The sequence below is a fragment of the Aythya ferina genome (genome assembly GCF_964211825.1).
Source record: "Aythya ferina genome assembly, chromosome: 29".
Lineage (NCBI taxonomy): Eukaryota > Metazoa > Chordata > Aves > Anseriformes > Anatidae > Aythya > Aythya ferina.
The window spans coordinates 2,709,286-2,727,999 of record NC_140326.1 but is presented as its reverse complement, the minus strand read 5'-3'; the positions used below and the strand labels follow the sequence as shown (position 1 = coordinate 2,727,999).

Here is an 18,714-nt window from a genome sequence, read left to right as displayed (position 1 = left end):
CCCCGACCGCGCTGACTGTGTACAGCTCCTATAAAGAGATGGAGATGAAACCCAACCCTGGAGGGTCGCGTGGCTCTGTGGGGGGAGGAAAATTGGGGTGAAAACGCAGGAAAAAGGGTAAAATGGACCCGGCTGGGTGGGGAGGGGGCAAAGTGCTTGGGGGGGGGGCACAATATGCTGGAGGGGGGGGGCGGAGGCGAGGGAAGGGGAGGCGCAGCCCTCGGCCTCTCTCGGCTGGCTTTTATTGCGTTTTTATATAATATATATTCAAACTTTGACAATAATTTTACCTCGATCCCGTCCCCGTCCCCGCTGGGTTTCCATACATATAAAATTAGGCCTCTACGCGTGGGGGGGGGGGGGGGGGGCGCGGGTTGGGGGGTGGTGGGGGGGGGGGGAGCACCCTCGCCGCCGCTCCCCCCAAAAAGAAAAAAAAAAAGAGTTCTTAAAAGTAACAGAAAATTCAAGGACCTTCCTGCCCCCCCCCCCACCCTGACCCCCCAAATCCCCCCCCACCCTGGGCTCCGGCCACTGACCTGGGGGTGGGCAAGGGGGGGGGGCTGTGGGGGGGCCAAACCAAGTGCAAATCACTGATATGTACAAACTAGACAAGCATCGCTCTGCAAACACCCCCGGGGGGGGGGGAAAAGGGGGGGACACAGCCCCTGGGGGGGGGCAGACACCGGCCAGAGCCCCCCCGGCTGGGGAAGAGCCCTGAAGAATGCGGGGGGGGGGTGTGGGGAGGGGGATGGGGGCCACATTCCACCCTCCCCCCCCCAGCAGGAAGGGGAATGGGGAGGGGGGGGCAACTCCTAGGGATGGGGCTGGGGGGGGGGCACGCTCCTGCTAGGAACTTTAATGCAAAAATCCCCCCCCCACGCTCCCCCCTCCCATCGCCGGGGGGGTCCTGGGGAGGGCAAGGTGCCCCCCAACCCACCCCCCCCCCCCCCACGGGTGGGCTGGGGCTGCGAGGCTGAGGAGGAGGAGGAGGAGGAGGAGGAAGGGGCGGTGGGGGGGGGTCCTTAACATGTCAATAAAAAGCTCAAAGTGTTAGTAGGGGGGTGCCCGGAGCCCCCCCCCGCCGCCCCGGGGCTCGGGGGGGAGGTGGAAGGTGAGGGGGGGGTGGGAGGGGGGGGGGGGGCTCACGAGGGCATGCACTGCACCCGGTCCGGGCCTTCCTCCTCCTCATCCGAGCTGTCGGAGGAGCTGGGGGAATCGTCCGAGTCCCCGTCCGGCGCCCCGGGCTCCCGTCGGCGCTGCTGGGGGGGGGTAGAGAAAAAAAAGGAAGGGTTTAGAAGGGGGGGGGTACCGTCCTGGTGCTCCCCAGGAGGAAGAGGAGGAGGAGGGGGGGGCACCTACCCGGTGGTGACGCCGCTGTCGGAGGTGGTGCATGAGGAACCAGAGCATGTGGCTGTCGAACATGTCGGTGTGGTGCAGGCTGTCCTCGTCCCGCTCCAGTTTGTTCTTCTTGATCACCTGAGGCCGCCCAAAAAAAAATTTGGGGGGGGTGGGGGGGCACGGGGGGTTATGGGGGGCAAGGGAAGGGGTCAGGGGTTGGGGTCCCGCCAGCCCCCGGGGCCGTGGTCTCACCTCCTTGAGGCCGGTGAGCTCCGTGGGGTTCTCGGCTGTGGGGGCCCAAATTTTGACGTCGTGGTCGAGGCCGCTGGTGGCCAGGACGGGGAGGTGGGGGTGAGGCTCCAGGCAGTTCACCTGGGGGGGGGACAGACAAATGGGGGGGGGGACACAAGGTGATGGCCAGCCCCATAGGGACCACAACCAGCACCAGCGGTGAGGCCGATGGCCCCAAACCCATCCCCTTGGGGGCTGCGTTACCCCAAAACCTTAATAGGGGGGGATGGAGGCGACCCCAAACCCGCTGGGGGGGGCGTTGCTGCGGTCCTGTGCCCCCCCCTCCCCGTGCTGCCAGCCCCTGGGCCGGTGCCAGCGCGGAGCCGTCCCCGCGCCGCGGCTCCCAGGGCTGCAGAAAGGGCTCGGTGAGCCCTGAATAACGCGCGGGGCGCCCGGCGGGAGCAACAAAAGAGAGGGGGGGGGAAAAGGGAAAGAAAAGAGAAAAACCAGAAAAAGGGAAAGAAAAACGGGAAAACCGGAGCCTGGGGGGCAGCGAGGAGGAGCCCGGCCCGGCCAGGGACCCGCAGCGGGGCCGGATCCTGCCCGGTGCCGGGGGTGGCGGTGCCAGCGGGTGCCAGGAGCTGGCACGGGGCCGTGGCCACCCAGACAAAAGGCGACTGTGGGGCCGGGGGGGGGACTGGGGTGGCTGCAGGGAGCCCCGGAGGGACGTGGGGATGTGACAGAGCCACCGCAGCCACCTCGGAACCGGCCCTGCACTGGGAGCCCCCCCCAAAAAGCTCAACGCCCACCCAAAATCTGGCACCTGCGGGCCCCCAAAGCGTCCCCTCCTCTCCCATCCCTGCACCCGTTGGGGACAGGCAGTGCCCGAGCACCCCCGAGCCTGCCCCAGCTCTCAGCCCAGTGTGGGGGGGGGGCCCAAAATGGGCAAAGCTCCCCCCCCCCCCATCACCACAAGCTGGTGCGGGGGCAGCGGCCGCCTGGGACCTGCCCGTGGCCGGCCCAGAGCCTGGGAAATTCGGCTCGGGGCCGGCCCCGCTGCAGCTGCGGCCCCGTCCCCTGCAGCTGCAAAACCCCCGGGGAGCAGCGCCCGGAGCCGGCCCCGCAGCTCGGACGTCCCCACGGCTCCGTGCTCGTTGCTGACAAGCACTCAGAGGTTTTTTTTTACCCCATTTTTTCCCCCCTGGAGCCATTTGGGGGCTTGGATCCCCTCGGAGCAGCGCTGGGGTGGAAGGGCAGCTCGCAGATCCCTGCCCAGACCCCGTGGGGACGGTGACACTGAAGCCCTGAGGATGGCGGGGAGGTGCTGAGCACCCCACGGACACGGCTTTGGGGGCTGGTGGGGCCCCTGCTTGGCTTCTGGTGGGAATTCAAGGGGAATGTGTGAAAAGGGGAGGAAAAACGGTGTAGGAGTGAGGAACCGGAGGGCAGCCAGCGGCCTGGGGGGGGGACAACACGTGGGGCACAACTCACCACGCCGCCCTTGTCGCCCTCCATGAACTGCACGATCTGGCAGGACGATTTCTCCCACAGGAAGATGTGGCCGCAGTCGCTGCCGCTCACCACGAACTCGCTTTTTGGGCCGTAAAAATTGACGCCTTTCACTGCGGGGAGAGAAAGGAGCAGCCCGAGGCCGTCAGGAGCCGGGCACAGCTCTCCCTGCCATGAATTCGCTTCCTGCCTGGCAGCCAGCGAGTTTCCAAGGTTACCGGCGTGGATCTCTTCTGTCCCCAGACACATAATAGCTCATTCTTTGCAAGCCCCAGAGTTTGTGTTAAGGGTCTTTCAGAGGGGGATGAGAGGCGCGGAGCTGCAGAATCGGGCTCCAAGCGGGCGTTTTACCCAACCGGGCTGCTCTGGGGACGGCTCCCCGAAACCCCAAAAGCCTCGGCCCAGCCCCTCGGCCCCCGTGTGCCGATGGGGAAAGGGCTGTGGGGTGGCGGGGCTGGCAGGGAGCCGGGAGAAGCCCCCGAGCCCCGGCCCCGCTGCCTGTAGGAACCGCCCCGGCCCCGCCGCCCTTACCCGTGGCGTTGTTGCGGTGTCCCTTGTATCTCTTGATGTACTCGGCCCCGTCGCTGTGCGAGGAGTTGAAGAGATAGATGTCCTCGTCGTTGTAGCTGGCCAACAGCTCTGCAGGGGGAGAGGACAGAGGGGTGTCAGCGGTGAGCCCGTGGAGGTGGCCCCGGCCACCGCGGGGCTCCGGGCACCGCAGGGCCAGCAGGGCAGGGCTGTACTCACCCGAGCCATCGTGGCTGTACACGAGGCAGGTGATGTTGGCTTTGGACTCGCTGTTTACCTAGGGAAAGCACACACACAGCTCCCATCCCACCTCCTCCTCCCTCCGAGGCCGCGACCCGCGGGCGTTACGGCTCAGCGGCCAGCTGCCAGCCAGCACCGGGGCGCTGCGCCTTCCTAAGCCGGGGCTGGGCTTTAAGGACACTGCGAGATTTGGGTCAGAAAATAAAAAAGCCAGGCCGTTTGCCCGGCTTCCCTCGCTGGTTTCCAGGCAGGAAACCCGTCAGAGGCTTGGCCAGCGAGCGCAGCTCCCCGGGGAGCGCTCTGCGGATCCAGCCCCACCGCAGGCAGAGCCCGTCCGTGCCCTGTTTGTCACACAGCATCGGGGTCCCTGCAGCCACACAGCCCCCGGGCTCAGCACGCCCCGAGCCAGGCTCAGAAGTGGCACACAGGGGCCACGGGGCCGCCATCCGCCTGGCCACGGTGGCCAACGAGAGCCGACGGCCACCGCTGACGTCCCCGCGGTGCCCCAGCCCCACGACCGCGAGCGCTCACCAGGTGGTGGGGGCAGAACTTCTTCAGCACGCCGTTGTTCTCGTTCTCGTCTATCTTCCGCTGGTCGTAGATCCTGGGGAGGGACGGCAGGTGTGGGACGCTCGCCCGAGACGCGAGCGAGGCTGGGGCAGAGCCGGGGAGCACGGAGGGCGAGGAGGCCCCACCGCCGACCCCGCTGTGCCAAGACCGGCCCTGACGCTGGGGCAGGGAGCTGTGGAGCTGCAGGCGGCCAGGGCTGGCAGCAGTCGTGGCCAAAGCAGCTTAATGTCACCTCTCATTACGGCGGGGGCACCGTCTGGTGGCTTCCGACAGTGTCAGAGCCCGGGGGCACAAAGGCCACGGCTTGGCGAGGGGGACGTGACCACCACCCCTACCCTGGGTGGGCCTGGGCTCCTCGGGGTCCCACGGGAGGGGTTCACCTGATGCGGGGGCACCCCAGGAGCCGCCCCGGGCAGGGCAGGGAGGAGAAACGCGGCTCAGGACACGGCAGGGAAAGGCAGCAGAAAGCAGGAGGGGGGAGGAAGCCGCGCCGAGGGCTCTTTGGAAAGCCACTGAGCCAGCTCGACGCCGGCGCCGCTGCTCGTGAGCAGCCTGCAGAGCCCACGTGCGAAGTGCCCGCGTGCCCCGCGCCCCAGGAGATGCTGCCGGCACGCCAGACGCCCGCGGGGCTGTCGCTGCGGGGAGCTGACGCCGCAAGAGCAGTCCCAGCACCCGGAGCCGCGGCCCCGACGACGCAGCCGCAGGGAGCCGAGAGGCACCGCGGATCTGCCGAGCCTCAGGGGGGCTGCAGAGCCCACGGGGGGGGGCTCAGGGGGAAGCCCCCGGGTAAAAGGCTGCTGGCACTGCTGGGCAGGGGGCTCGGCAGCCCTTCTGGAAGGCCTGGAAGTTTGGGAGGGGACTGGGGTAGGAAGGGAGGGGAAACTTGGCTCCGTGCGCTGCAGGTGCCTGTGCTGGAGCTGCTCGCCGCGGGGCACGGGCCTCTGCCAAAAGCAGGTGCCAAATATTCGTGGTTTAACCCCCCCAGCTCCGGGAGAGCTCTGTGCTGATGTGGGAGCCACGGAGGCAGCAGCTCCAGCGCAGGAGGACGCTGCCCTGAGCATCTGAGGCCAGAGAGGGGAGAGCTGGGGGCAGGAGGGACGGAGACACAGCCTGCAGCTGAGGGGTGCCCCACGGGATCAGGGTTGTGTGCTGTGCCTGCAGGGGGACAGTTCCTGGCTGGGGGCTTCGTGGGGAGGCAGGGGCAGGAGGGGAGGATGTGGGCCGCCACGGGGAAACCCCCAGCGCCGTGGGGGTGAGAAAGAGGGGCTGTGAGGGCTTCCCAACGCAGCTCGGGAGGAGCTTTGAGGAAGATTTTAATTAATTCAGAGGGGGAAGCGTCGGGGGCTTGCGTTTGCTGCTTCAGGAGCTCTGCCCTGCTGAAACCAGGAGCTTCCCTGAGCCTCTGATGCGCACGGGGCACTGTGGGTGGGCTGGGGACTGGCAGGAGCCGTGGGTGCAGCTCGTTAGGAAAATCATTAGGAGACTCGCTGGGCCCTGGGGAAAGGCTGAGCCAGCCCCAGGGCGCGCTGGATGCTGGATCCCAGCGCTAAACCTCAAAGGATCCAAATCCTCCTCTGCTAATCCCACTTGCCTTCGTGCTGCTTCGGAGGCATGAACGGTTTGAGCCACAAGTGGGCCTGGGGGGGGGGGCTCGGAGCTGGCTGGGCGCCAGGTGAGCCCCCCCAGGGACGCTCGTGGCCGTTTTGGGGGCTCGGCTCACCCAGGCTGAGCACGGACTCACCTCACAAACTGATCTCTGCCTCCCACAGCAAACTGGTAGGTGTTGGCTGGGTTCACGTAGATGGTGTACAGACCCACTTTCTTCTCCTTTTCCTTTGTCACAACCAGTTTCCTTTAAGAGACGAGGAATAATAATAACAAAACAACAACAAAAAAAAAATCCACCTCGGATTCAAAACAGGGTCCAGATGGGAAACGCAGGAGCTCCGCGAGCCTCTTACTCACTCCCAGAGAAAAAAAAAAAAAAAAACAACACAAAACCAGCCAAACCCACCCAAGCATTTCAGCTTCCAAAGCGGAGCGAGCACATGCTCTGTCTGCGAGTCAAACAGCGCAGGGTGAAATCATCCCCTGGCGTTTGCCTCCAAAAATGTCTGAAGGGTTTTTCACGGCCCGGGCTGAAGCCTGACGGAGCCGGACAGCCAGCAGCGAGAGCGGAATCAGCTTAGCTCCAAAGCCGAACCCCTCTGCTGGTATTTTTCCCCACCCGTCTGGCCGTAACGAGGCCCAGATTTAACGAAATCCGCCACACGGCAGCTCCCCTCCCCCAGGAGTCTGGGCTGGCTGTTTAGGCTCCGTAGACACGCACACAAACCGAGGCAGCATCCTTGAGAAGGAACAGCCAGCTCCAAAGCTCGTCTTTCTTCTAATTATACCGTTCGGCTTAACGAGAGAGGGGAGCTGCCTACGGGCTGCCTGCAAACGCTGCCTCCCCTGCGCACGCTGACAGCTCCCTGCTCCCAGCCCAAACAGCAGCGTGGATCCCCACGAGGGGCGAGGGGGGACAGACCCCAGGGCGCCGGCCGACAGCCTCCTTCCCAAACCGACCGGCGGATAAACAGGGGAGGAAGGGATGGGGATTAAACGCCCCGGCAGTTTTGGCCCTGGTTATGAACCAGCTGGGTTCAGGGCTGCAGACAAAAGCCCTCGCACGCGCAAATAAAACCCAAGCGCCGGGAGACGAGCCCCGAAACGCCCGGTTCTCAACGGGATCAGCCTCAAAACGATGCTGTGATACGCGGGGAAAGCCCCACGCTGCCAGAACCGGGCAGCTGCTTGAACGCCCGCCGTGGATTTAGCTCGGGAGCTCGTCAGGAACAGCAGATCCCGCTGCCGCACGGGGTACAATCCCGCACGCCCCGCCCGGCTGCTCGCTAATTACTGTTTTCCAATTAACTTGTGATAGCGCTCGTGTGATGAGTGAGGCAGACGAACTCCGGGCTCCGCGCTGCTGTCAGCACCGAGGGGCTGCTCCCTGAGCACCCAGAGGGGCCGGGACCCGCAGCAGTGGTGTTTCTGCTGCCCCGAGGGGCCCCATCCTGCTGGGGGATGAGGATTTGGGCACGCTGACTAATGGGGCTTGTGGCCACGTCCTCGCCAGAGCCAGGTGAGGCCCTGACGCTGCTCCTCCTGACCCCAAAGCTCTCAATTTCACGTCCCCAGCCTGGCAGCAGGACCCCGAGCCCTACACGATGGAGCACCAGGGGCCTCGTCCTCCCCCCCCAATCCCAGAGCAGGAGCAGGGCAGAGGGATACTCACGAGGCAGGCCGGTCTTGCCGCAGATCAATGGTGAAGACTACAGCATCTTCACCTGCTGATAGGAAAGTGCATGGAGAATCCGGTTCTAGGGCCAGCTGGAAGATAAACACTCGGGCATTGGTTCCCTTTTCACCCGACAAAGGGCCAAGATCCCTTTCTCCCAGCAAACCGCCAGCAGGAGCCCCCCAGACCCCGCGGCTCTGCGCCTGCCCCTCGGCTTTACAGCCCCAGAGCCCCTCCTGGTCCCGCGCCGCCCTCGGAGACGGGGGGCAGTGGGTAGGAATTATTCAAGGCCCGCTCCCCCCCATGGCTCTGCCCTCGCTCTCCCCAGTGGGGAGGGTCCGCGGGCGTTACGGGGTGCGGGGCCCCCCCTGGGGAGGCCATTGGGGGGCTCACCTTGTGCGAGGCTCCTTTGTGCTGCGCCACGCGCTTGGTGTTTTTGCAGCACTGGGTGGCGGAGAGCTCGGCCACGCGGACCTGGCCGTCGCGGGCACACATGGCCAGCGTGGAGTCGCCGCTGTTGGGGAGGAACTTGGCCTGCAAGACACCAAGCGGAGGGGCTGCTCCCAGAGCCGGGGGCGCGGGAGGACGTGGAGGGACCGGAGAGGATGGAAAACAGGAGGGGCGCGTCCTCACCCCCCTCCCCCGGCGGCTCGGCCTGCAGAGCCCCGGCTCGACGGGCTGGGTTGGCTGAGAGATCACCGGGATCTCTTTTTGGGAGAGCTGGGAGCACGGGGGAGACGTGGGAAGGTGCTGGTGGTCCCAGCGCCCCTCCAGGCTGCGGCTGAGCGGGGCTCCGGGCCCCCTCTGGTGGTGGCAGGGCTGTGGCACGGCACCGTGTGGCCCGGCACCCTCCGGCTGCTCCCAAAGTGGGGCTGGGGGGTCCCAGCAGGATGGGACACCCACCCCCTGCCACCCCGGGGCGTCCCAGCCATGTGGGACATCCATCCGAGGCAGGACACCGTGGGACAGCCGATTTTAGGGCGCACCGGGGAGTTTTGGTGGCCGGCTACCACCACTAAACCCTCGCAGCCAGCTCTCAGCTTGAAAAACCACCTCTCCTGCCCTGCACAGCGCCACGGGGGTGCATCCCACACGCCCCCCCAGCTTGTAACCCCCTCGCTGGGTGCGCTGCGACACCCCCAAACCCCCAGGGACCGCACCGGGGGGCTCCCCAGCCCCCCAAAAAACCATCCCCGCGCCCCCCTCACCTGGAAGACGTTGCTCTTGTGGCCGCTCTCGAACTCCAGCACCGGCTGGCGGCGGACCCAGTCCCACACCACCACCTTGAGGTCGTCGCTGCCGCTGGCCAGCCAGGTGCCGCGCTGGTTAAAGTGCAGGGTGTTGACGCAGCCCGTGTGGCCCTCCAGGCCGTGCTGCAGGCGGAAGCGCTGCACGAAGACGCGGGCGCCGCAGGCCTCGTAGACGAAGCGGGAGCTGGAGCCCAGCTCCCTCTCGCGCAGGGCGTGCACGGCCTGCCAGCGGGGCTGGGGCAGCGCCGTGGTCTCCGAGGACACCCAGTCCTCCAGCGCCTGCTCGTCGTCCGAGGAGTCTTGCTCGTGGTTGGCGCGCTTGCGCTGGGCGCGGCGGTGGGCCCGCTGCTCTTCCTCCTCCTCCTCCTCCTCCTCCTCCTCCTCCGAGTGCGAGCGGTCGAGGGCCCGGCTCTCCTCGGTGATGGAGTAGTGCCCCGTGTCGTCCATGCTGTCCGAGTCCTTCTCCTCCCCCGAGCTCTCCGTGTCCGTGTCCCGGCTCTCGGCGCTGGTGCGGTTGGGCCCCCCGTCGTCCCCCGTCAGGCTGAGGCTGAGGTCGGAGGCCTCCACCTCGATGCCGGAGGAGGTTTCTCGGCCTTCCTCGGCTGACATCTCCTCCGGGCTGCTGGACAAGCTGCCTGCGCGGTGCGGGCGACACCATCAGCCTCCCGAACGGACCCAGGGCCCCGCCGAGCCCCCAGCCTCGCCCCCAGCCTCCCCCCAGCCCTCTCTCCGCGGTTTCCCCCCCGGTGCTGGGTTTCCACGCCCCCACCCCAATTCCTTCCCTACCCAAAGCCCCGTTTCTGCTCCCACCGACGAGCAAAGCACGTGCGGGGTGTGCCACAACGGCACAAGCACCCAGAGCCCCCCCCTCGCCCCCTCACAGGGCAGGGGGGGTATCAGGGACGAGCCCCCACCCACCCCCCGCTCTGCGCCCAGCGCCAGCCCGCAGCACCCAGCCTCCCACCGAGCTCCCCCCTCTGACACCCCCCCCCCAAATGCCCCCGGGGACACCTCGCAGCCCCCCCGAGGGGTGACCCCACGCTCACCGTTGACGATGTCTGTCTTCCCGTCCATGCTGCCCCCCCTGTCCGACATCTCGCTGCCCCTGGAGGGAGAGGGAGGGAGCAGAAGCTGGAGCTGGGGAGGGGGCCAGAGCCCCCCCCAGGCTCGCTCGTGGCCCCTCTCCCTAAGTGAAACATCCCCGGAGGGTCCCCACACTCCTGAGGGGCTCGCGGAGCCCCAAACCCCAAAAACACCCCAAACACCCCAAAACCTCTCCCTCCTCCTTCCCCCCCCCCCACAGCCACAGGTTTAAAAACCTCTCCCCGTGCTCTGAACCCCCCCAGCACCGCCGAGGGGACGACGCAGCCGGATGGGGAACAACCGGGGGGGGTCCCCACAAAGTGCACGGGGGCAGCAGCTCCTGAGGGTGTCCCCCCCAAAAATAAGGAGGGCTCCCTGCGGCCATGCCCCCCCCGGGTGGGGGGGGTTTTGGGGGCCGTCACCTCGTGGGGGGGGGCACGGGAGGGAGCCGGAGCGGAGTCACGAGCAGCAGCAGGGCTTGTGCCAAGGTGGAGGCAAAATAAAAACATTTGAGGCCGGGCTGGCTCCTGGCCCCCCGGGTGTTTTGAGCCCCTTTTTGGGAGAAATTCCTCGGGGAGAAGCTCCCTGGGGGCAGGCAGAGGCACCCCGCTTCCCTGCTGGGGGGGGGACACGGGGGGGACACCCAGGGGTGGCTCTGCTCGGGGCCAACACCCCGGGGGGGGCAGCAGGGGCCAAAAAAAGGCAAAAAGGAGGAGGGGGGGATTTAGGGGGGGCTTGGCCCTAAATCCTCCCCCCACGCCTCGCGGCCCCGGCCCTGACAGGAAGAGAAGGGACGGGGGGGGCAGCGCCGGGGGGGGCACAGGGAGCCCCCCTCTGGGGACACTGCGGGCACCCCAGGGCCCCCCCAGCACCCCACGGGGACACCCGGCCGGGGGAGAGGCCCCCAAAATGGGGGGAGCGCAGCGGGGGGGGGAGAAGGGAAAGACACGGGGAGAAATGGGGGAAAAAAGGGGGAGTTTGGTGCAGCCCCCCCTTCAACACCACCCCTGGGGGGCTCCCAGCACCACGCGATGACCCCGAGCGCCCCAGCTCAGCACCCATGGGTGCTCGGCACCCTCCTGGGCACTGGGGGTCGGCTGCGGACCCTGCCCAGGGCGGGGGCTGCTCCCAGAGCCCCCCCCACCCCCGGTGCTGCCACCCCTGCCCAGTTCAGAGCCCCGAGGTGCCTGCGGGCAGTGATTAACCCCTGGTAATTAACACCCGGTGATTAATTAACCCCCGGTGATTAACTCCTGCTCCTCTTTAACAAGGGGACCCCCAGCAGGCGGGTCCTGCCCCCCCCCCCGGGGGGGGGTTTCCCCTCCCGCCCCAGGAGCCTTATCACCAGCGGGGCTCACGGCGGTGATTGCCCCCCCCCCAATTACCCTAATTACTCATTAACGCTGCCAGGAGGGACGAGGAAATCCCTTGGGGGGGGGGGGGAGGAATCGGACTGGGACGGGGGGGGGGGGGGGGCGGGCCCTAAAAATTCCCCCCCCGGTGCATAAAAAACCTCGGGGGGGGGGGGGGGGACCAGGACAGCTCCTGGGGGGGGGGGGAGGTTCTGGGGGGGGCTCCTCGGGGGCCGCCCCCCCCCCCTCCCGGGGCATTTCCCAGCCCCGCGTCCCCCCCCCCCCCCACGGCTCCCCTTGGGATCTGCCGGCACCGGGGGGGGCACCACAGGAGGGGGGGCTGCAGGGCTGGCAGCGCGGTGTCTAACGGGGCCAAACTGGGTTAAACTGGGCCTTACTGGGTTTAACTGGTCTAACTGGGCCCATGGGGCATTCCCCAGCTGTTTGCAGCCTCCCCAGCCCCCAGCACCCCCCGGCCCCGCGGCGTTTGGGCTCCCCAGGACCCCGGGGTGGGGGGGTTTTGGTCCAACCGGGACCCCCCCGGTCCCGTTCCCACCCCCCTGGACCCCCCCGGACCCCCCCGGTGCCGGGATTTCCGCCGCCCCCCCCCCCCCGGCACCGCGCGGGCTCCTCGGAGCCGCTTCTATTTAAGGAAAGTTCCCTCAGCGGGACGGGGGGGGCGGCCCCGGTCCCACGGGGGGGGCGGGGGGGGGAGCTCCGGGAGCCCCCCCCCAGCGCCCCGAGCTTCCCCCCCCCCCAAATGATTCCAGCGGGGGGGGGCTCTGCCTCGTTACGGGGTCACCAGGCTCGTTAGGGGGGCACTCATTAAGCGCCCCCCCCCCCCCGTGATCCCAGGGAGATCCCCGATCCCTATTTCCCCCCCCCCCCAATTAATTCCTCCCCCAATTAATTTCTCCCCCCCCCGATCAATTTCTCTCCCCCCCACCCTCATTAACTCCCCCCCCTTAATTAACAGACCCCCTCTTTGGGGTCCCAGCACCCTCTGCACCCCCCCAGCCCCTCTGTGCCCCCCCCATTCCCGGGTCCTTCACGGGGGGGGGGGTCCCGAGGGGCTTTTTTTGGCAATAAAATCACGGGCTGCGATGCTCTACCCCTAATTACCACGGTTAATTACGGTTAACGAGCCCCCAGCACCCAGCCCGCCCCTTTCTGGAGACCAAAACTCCCCGAGGGGGGGGGGCACATCCCAGTAAGGCCCAGTATCCCAGTTTAAAGCCCTAACTGGGAGGCCCCACTCACCTGCGTGGTGGTGCCGAGGGTTCGGCCGCAGCGGTGGAGGCCCGGGGGGGGTCGGGGGGGGGCTGAGGGGGGGGTCCCGGTTTGGGATCGCGGTGCCACGGGGGGGTGGGGGGGGGGACACCGGGGACTGTCCTGGAAGGGAGGGGGGGGGAGGCCCAGGGGTGACACGCGTCGGGGTGGGGGCGCTTGGGACCCCCCCCCCCGGTGACTCCCTCCCCGAGGGATGACAACAGCCTGGGGGCTACAAGGAGCGGGGGGGGAGGGGGATGGGACCCCCCCGGGACCCCCCCCTAAGGACTGGAGGGGATTCTGGGGCAACGGGAACGGGGCCTGAGGGTAAAATTACCCCCCCCGGCCCTGGGGGGGGGGGAAATCACCCCCCCCCCGGAGCTCCCTGTCACACACAATGTCCCCACAGGGGTCCTAGGGACCCCCCCGGAGGAGCAACCCCCCCCAAAGTCCCCCCCCAAGGTGTGAGACCCCCCCAGGAGCAGCAGGACCCCCCCGCCCCCCCCCCCCCGGCAAGTCCTTGGGAGCAGCACAAACACCCCCAAGAGACCCCCCCAGTGCCCCCCCCGAAGGCAGCGGGGTCCCCCCCCCTCAAAATAAAGGCGGCGACCCCCCCCCAGGATGAGCGCGGAGCCCCCCCCCCGAAAGCTCAACGACCCCCGAGTGTCACCGGGACCCCCCCGGGACTCCAGGACCCCCCCAAAAAACATCCTGGGGGCGCCCCCCCCGAGAAGCAGCGGCCCCCGGGGGCCCCCCAGACCCCCTCGGGTCCCCCCCGGGACCACCGGGACACCCCCAGACGCCCCCCCGGTGCTACCTGGGCCCCCCCTGACCCCCTCCCGGAGGAGCGGGGCTCTCCCGGGACCCCCCCGGGACCAGCGGGGCTCCCCTGGGACCACCGAGGCCCCCCCGGGACCACCGGGGGCCCCCCCAAGCGCCTCCCGGTACCACCGGGCCCCCCCCGTTATGAACGGGGCCCCCCCAAACACCTCCCCAGCCCCCCCCCCGGGCCCAACCGGCCCCCCCGTGCCCCTCTTGGGCCGATAACGGCACGGCGGGACCGGGCCCCCCCCACCCCCCTCAAGGCCCCGGGGCGCCGGGAGGAGGCCTCGGGGCCCCCGGTAACGGCGGCGGGGGGGTGCGGGGGGGGGAAGGCCGCCGCCACCGGGGCCTGGCCGGGCCCGGGAGGGGGAGGAGGGGGGTCCCGGCCCCCCCGGGGGTCCCGCCCCGCCCGGGGGCCCCGCACCGACCCGACTGCCGCCGCCGTTCCCGTTCAGGCGCTGCCCCCGCGGCCCCCGGCCCGCAGCGCCATCTTGGAGCGCCGCCTCCGCGGGTCGCTTTACGGCGCCGCGCCGCGCTTTACGGCAACGGCCCGCCGCGCGACAGCACGGCCGCGGCCCCGCCCCTCGCCCCGCCCCCTGCCGGCGTCGCCGTGGCAACGGAGGCCCCGCCCCTCCCCCGCCGGGCCCCTCCGCGTGACGGCGGCGTCCTCACGTGACCCCCGTGTTTGTGTGGGGTCGCCCAATGTTGTTGTAGGGTCGCCCTTGTCGCTTCCTCCCCCCCCCAGTGTTATTGTAGGGTCGCCCAATGTTATTGTAAGGTTGACCCTGTTCCCCCCCATATTATTGTAGGGTCGCCCCTGTTATTGTAGGGTCACCCAATGTTATTGTAGGGTCGCCCCTTTCCCCCCCCCTATTATTGTAGGGCCGACCCATTTCACCCCTGACCTCCCCCCATGTTATTGTAGGGTCACCCACTGTTATTGTAGGATCAGCTTTGTCCCTCCCCCTCCTGACCCCACTGTTATTGTAGGGTCGCCCCCAGACCCTACCCCCACCCCCCGCTGCCTCCATATTATTGTAGGGTTGCCCAATGTTATTGTAGGGTCACCCGTGTCCCTCCCCCTCTGCCCTGTTATTGTAGGGTTGCCCAACGCCCTCCCCCAGTGTTATTGTAGGGCCGCCTCTGTTCCCTGCCCCCCCCCCCACGTTATTATAGGGGCACCCAATGTTATTGTAGGGTCACCCTTGTCCCCCCTCTCCCCCCGGTGTTATTGTAGGGCCGCCCAATGTTATTGTAGGGTTCCCCCCCCCCCCGTGCCTCAGTTTCCCCCTCGGGAGCTGCCGCAGTTCCAACGCTTTATTGGGGCCACCCAGCGCTGGGGGGGGCGTCCCCACATGGGGGGGGGTGACACGAGCGTCCCCAGGGCCATGCAGCCCCCCCGTGTGCCCCCATGGGGACAGCCACCCCCCCCCGTCCCCATCCCACGGGGACACCGTGGGTCCAGCGCCGCTCCTCGTCCCATGCGGCCTCGTCCTCCGTCCTCGTTAGGGCGTTAATTAGAGGCTAATGACTGGGGAAGGGGGGGATGTCCCCATCCGGGGGGGCCGTCCCGGTGTCCCCGTGTCCCCGTCACATCAGCCGGCACTGCTCCCCCCCGCCCTCGGGCAGGCTCAGCCCCTCCAGGTCCAGGTTGAGGCCGGGGGGCTGCGGGGACAACGGGGACGTTTTGGGGTCGGCCCCGTGCCCCCCAGGCCACCCGGGGTGTGGGGGGGGTGTCCCCGAGTGTCACCGGCCCCGTGGGGACCCCAAAGTGACAGGGGGGTGAGGGGGGGGGCACTCACCGCGTCCCCAGCCAGCTCCTTGGGGGGGTGACCCAGCTCCTGCAGCTGGGGGCAGAAGGGGGGGGTCCTGGGGGGTGGCCCCGAGGTGGCCCCGGGGGGTCCCCAGATCCGCAGGGGGTCCCCAGGGGGTCCCCAAGCTGCCCCCAGGGGGTCCCCACATCCCTGTGTCCCCCTGTCCCCCAGGGCATGCCCATGTCCCCAGGGTGTCCCTATGCCCCTAGGGTGTCCCCAGGCTGTCCCCGCAGTGCCCCCACATCCCCATATTCCTGGGGTGTCCCTGTGTCCCCAGGGTGCCCCCACGGTGTCCCCATGCCCCCAGGCTGTCCCCACATCATCCCCATGTCCCCAGGGTGTCCCCAGGGTGTCCCCAGGGGATCCTCAGGGTGTCCTCATGTCCCCAGGGCATCCCCATGTCCCCAGGGGATCCCCATGTCCCCAGGCTCCCCCTGTGGTGTCCCCATGTCCCCAGAGTGCCCCCAGGCTGTCCCCACACCCCCAGGCTATCCCCATGGTGTCCCCACACCCCCAAGGTGTCCCCACATCCCCACACCCCCAGGCTGCCCCCACGGTGTCCCCACACCCCCAGGCTGTCCCCACACCCCCAGGCTGCCCCCACGCCCCCAGCCTGTCCCCACCCCGTCCCCGCCGTCCCCCCCCGCGCCCCCCCCACCTGCTGCATGAGCTCCAGCACGGCCTCGAAGCGCTCCCTCCTGGCCCCCGCGCCCTCCTCGCTGCCCTCGGCCTCCAGGTGCCGGCAGATCCGCGCCATCACCCCCAGCTGCGCCCGGTACCGCTCGTACTGCGCCGCCGGCAGCGCCGCCCGCTGCTGCTGCAGCCACTCCGGGTACTGGGGAGGGGGCCACGGGGGTCAGGGGGGGGGGTCCCAAGGGTCCCAAGGGTCCCGGGGGGGTCCGCGCCATCACCCCCAGTTGCGCCCGGTACCGTTTGTACTGCGCCGCCTGCTGCTGCTGCAGCCACTTGGGGTACTGGGGAGGGGGTCACAGGGGTCGGGGGGGGTCCCAAAGGTCATGGGGGGGTCACCGGGTGGTCCCAAGGGTCCCGGGGGGGTCACCGGGTTGTCACAAGGGTCCCGGGGGGGTCCGTGCCATCACCCCCAGTTGCACCCGGTGCCACCGGCAGCGCCGCCCGCTGCTGCCACAGCCACTCCGGGTACTAGGGAGGGGGCCACGGGGATCGGGGGAGGGTCCCGAGGGTCCCAGGGGGGGGTCACCGTCCCCCTGAGCCCCCCCTCCTCACCTTTTCGGTGATCTCCTTGAGGGAGGGGTACAGCACCTCCTTGGACAGCAGGTGCTGCAGCAGGCTCTGCATGACGGGCAGCACGCCGCCCTCCCCGCCGCCCTCCTCCAGCCCCAGCCCCTCCAGCGCCTTGGCCAGCTCCTCGTCCGAGGCCGCCGAGCCCTGCGGGGGAACAGGGGGGGGGGTCACGGTCATATTGGGGTACCCCCCAGCACCCCAGTTTTGTCCCCGTGCCCCCCCCGGTACCTGCAGGTCGGTGGCGTTTTTGGCCAGCCCGCTCAGCGTCTCCTTCAGGCACGAGGTGAATTCCTGCTGCGACGCCGCGTCCCCGCCTGCGGGGCCACCAGGGGACGGCTTGGGGAGGGTGGGCTGTGCACCCCAAATCCCCCCCCAAATCCCCCTGCCCTAAATCCCTGAGACCCCCAGGACGAAGCCCAGGTCCCCACGGGGCCACCCCCAGGCCCCCACCTTGCGCCATCGCCGCGCTGGCGCAATCGGGGCCGCTGGGGGCGCGCAGCACCCTATGGAGCAACCCGGGTTTAATTAGGGGAGCTTCGTTAAGCCCTCCGCGGGGTGCTGGCCCCGAGCACGAGGACATTGAGGGGACAGTGTGGGGACAGCGTGGGGACAGCCTGGGGACAGCAAGGGGACAGCAAGGGGACAGCAAGGGGGTGGCCATGGTGACCCCCAGCTCCCCTCTGCGCCCCCTGGGCTCTCAATGGGGGATTTGGGGCCGGATTTGCCGGATCTGCCCCAAATTTTGGAGGTGACGCCGGGGGGGGGCTAGGCCGGGCCCCCCCCACTCACCCACTCTCCCCGCCGCCTCCGAGAGCTTCTGGAACTGCTCCACGAGGTGCGGCTCCTCCTGGGCCAGCTCCCTCATGGCCTTCTCGAACTCGGCCGTGGCCTGCGAGGCCAGCTCGCCCTCAAACAGCTCCTGGAAGAACTTCTCCTGCGAGGCGAACAGCGAGTCCTGGGGGGGCACACGGGGGTTTTGGGGGGGTTACGGGGGGGTTATGGGGTTTATTAGGGGGTCCCGAGGGAGGAGTCCCCCCCCCCCTCCCCGACCCGCTGCACCTTGGCGGTGGCGCTGGGGGATTTCTCGGCGGTGCCGGGGGTCCCCGGGGCGGGCGGTGGTGGCGGGGGGGGGGCGGCGGGCCTGGCCTTATCGAAGTCATCGAGGGCGCCTGGGGGGGGGTGAGGGGGTGTGGGGTGAGGGGGAGCCCCCCCAAACCCCTCCTTGCACCCCCTGACCCCCCCCCACAGGGTGCTCAGCCCCTGTTCCCCAAAGCCCCCCCCACTGCCCCCTTGTTACCCCCCAGGACCCGCTGCACCCCCAACCCCCTGCACCCCAAAACCCCCCCTCAGGCCCCCCAGGAGCCCCCCACCCCAAAGGAGCCCCACAACACCCCCAGACCCCGCTGCACCCCCATGACCTCCACCCCCCCCGGTACCCCGGTGTCCCCCCGGTACCCCACAACCCCCCCAGTGTCCCAAAACCCCCCCGGTACCCCCCAGCCCCCCCAGACCCCCGGTACCCCCCCCAGCCCCCCACTGCCCCCCAGCCCCCCCCCCGAGCCCCCCGTTGCCCCCCAGACCCCCCCGGTGCCCTAAAACCCCCCCGGTTCCCCGGTGCCCCCCGGTGCCCCCCAGCCCCCCCGGACCCCCGGCGCCCCCCCCAGCCCCCTGTTGCCCCCCAGCCCCCCCCGAGCCCCCCATTGCCCCCCCAGCCCCCCCGTTGCCCCCCCCTCACTCTCCAGCAGCTCCTCCAGCTCCCGGTCGGGGTCCGGCTCCTGCCCCGGCTCCGCCGCCATCTTCCCCCGCTCCGCCGGGAGGCGGGGCCAACAAGCCCCGCCCACATCGCCCCACCCCCTCAAATAGCCCCGCCCCATGCATAAGCCCCACCCTCCCCTTATTAAGCCCCTCCCCTCCCCACCACAACCCCCGGGGCTCGGTGCTGCCGCCTGGCGGCCGCGCTGGGAACTGCAGCCTGGGGCGGGGGCACCGGAGGGGACCGGGGGAGACCGGGGGGTAACGGGGGGGAAAGGGGGGGGGTGACCGGGTCCGGGACCCCCGCAGAGGAGCCGGGAGAGCCCAGACCCCCCCCCGCCGGGTGTCCCCTCGCTGCTCCGCTGGGCTCCGTCGCCCCGCAGTGACCCCGGGGTGCAGGGTTATGGGGT

At 69.0% G+C, this 18,714-nt stretch overlaps 2 protein-coding genes across 4 annotated transcripts; both read right to left on the bottom strand.

Moving 5' to 3' along the window:
* Positions 1–225: 225 nt before the first annotated feature.
* Positions 226–13,993, bottom strand: DCAF8 (DDB1 and CUL4 associated factor 8). Of its 3 annotated transcripts, none has more exons than XM_084500652.1 (13): positions 13,904–13,993; positions 9,996–10,054; positions 8,908–9,584; positions 8,093–8,233; positions 7,697–7,791; positions 6,158–6,268; positions 4,378–4,450; positions 3,826–3,883; positions 3,610–3,717; positions 3,061–3,191; positions 1,591–1,710; positions 1,360–1,476; positions 226–1,259 (listed from the first exon to the last, which is right to left on the bottom strand). In XM_084500652.1, exons 2-13 carry the CDS (start codon positions 10,042–10,044, stop codon positions 1,143–1,145), a joined length of 1,797 nt encoding a protein of 598 aa, XP_084356778.1. In that variant the 5' UTR covers positions 10,045–10,054; positions 13,904–13,993; the 3' UTR covers positions 226–1,142. The 3 variants fall into 3 exon arrangements, with proteins under 3 accessions (XP_084356778.1, XP_084356780.1, XP_084356779.1); XM_084500654.1 differs by having other exon boundaries at positions 226–1,256; XM_084500653.1 differs by lacking the exon at positions 13,904–13,993 and adding an exon at positions 12,645–12,723.
* Positions 13,994–14,777: 784 nt separating this feature from the next.
* On the bottom strand, positions 14,778–18,383 carry PEX19 (peroxisomal biogenesis factor 19). Its single transcript, XM_084500810.1, has 8 exons — positions 18,288–18,383; positions 17,612–17,721; positions 17,342–17,507; positions 16,781–16,866; positions 16,535–16,696; positions 15,948–16,124; positions 15,278–15,322; positions 14,778–15,140 (listed from the first exon to the last, which is right to left on the bottom strand). Exons 1-8 carry the CDS (start codon positions 18,346–18,348, stop codon positions 15,066–15,068), a joined length of 882 nt encoding a protein of 293 aa, XP_084356936.1. The 5' UTR covers positions 18,349–18,383; the 3' UTR covers positions 14,778–15,065.
* Positions 18,384–18,714: the final 331 nt, after the last annotated feature.

Excerpts from the sequence above, each read along its gene's own strand:
- PEX19 (XM_084500810.1), bottom strand. The coding sequence starts at position 18,348 with ATGGCGGCGGAGCCGGGGCAGGAGCCGGACCCCGACCGGGAGCTGGAG. Across the intron at positions 15,323-15,947 it reads TGCTGGAGCTCATGCAGCAG|CTGCAGGAGCTGGGTCACCC; the intron begins GTGGGGGGGGCG and ends TTCTGCCCCCAG. Across the intron at positions 15,141-15,277 it reads AGGAGCTGGCTGGGGACGCG|CCCCCCGGCCTCAACCTGGA; the intron begins GTGAGTGCCCCC and ends TTGTCCCCGCAG.
- DCAF8 (XM_084500652.1), bottom strand. The coding sequence starts at position 10,044 with ATGTCGGACAGGGGGGGCAGCATGGACGGGAAGACAGACATCGTCAAC. Across the intron at positions 8,234-8,907 it reads ACAAGAGCAACGTCTTCCAG|GCCAAGTTCCTCCCCAACAG; the intron begins GTGAGGGGGGCG and ends GGTGTCTTGCAG. Across the intron at positions 1,477-1,590 it reads AGCTCACCGGCCTCAAGGAG|GTGATCAAGAAGAACAAACT; the intron begins GTGAGACCACGG and ends GGGCGGCCTCAG.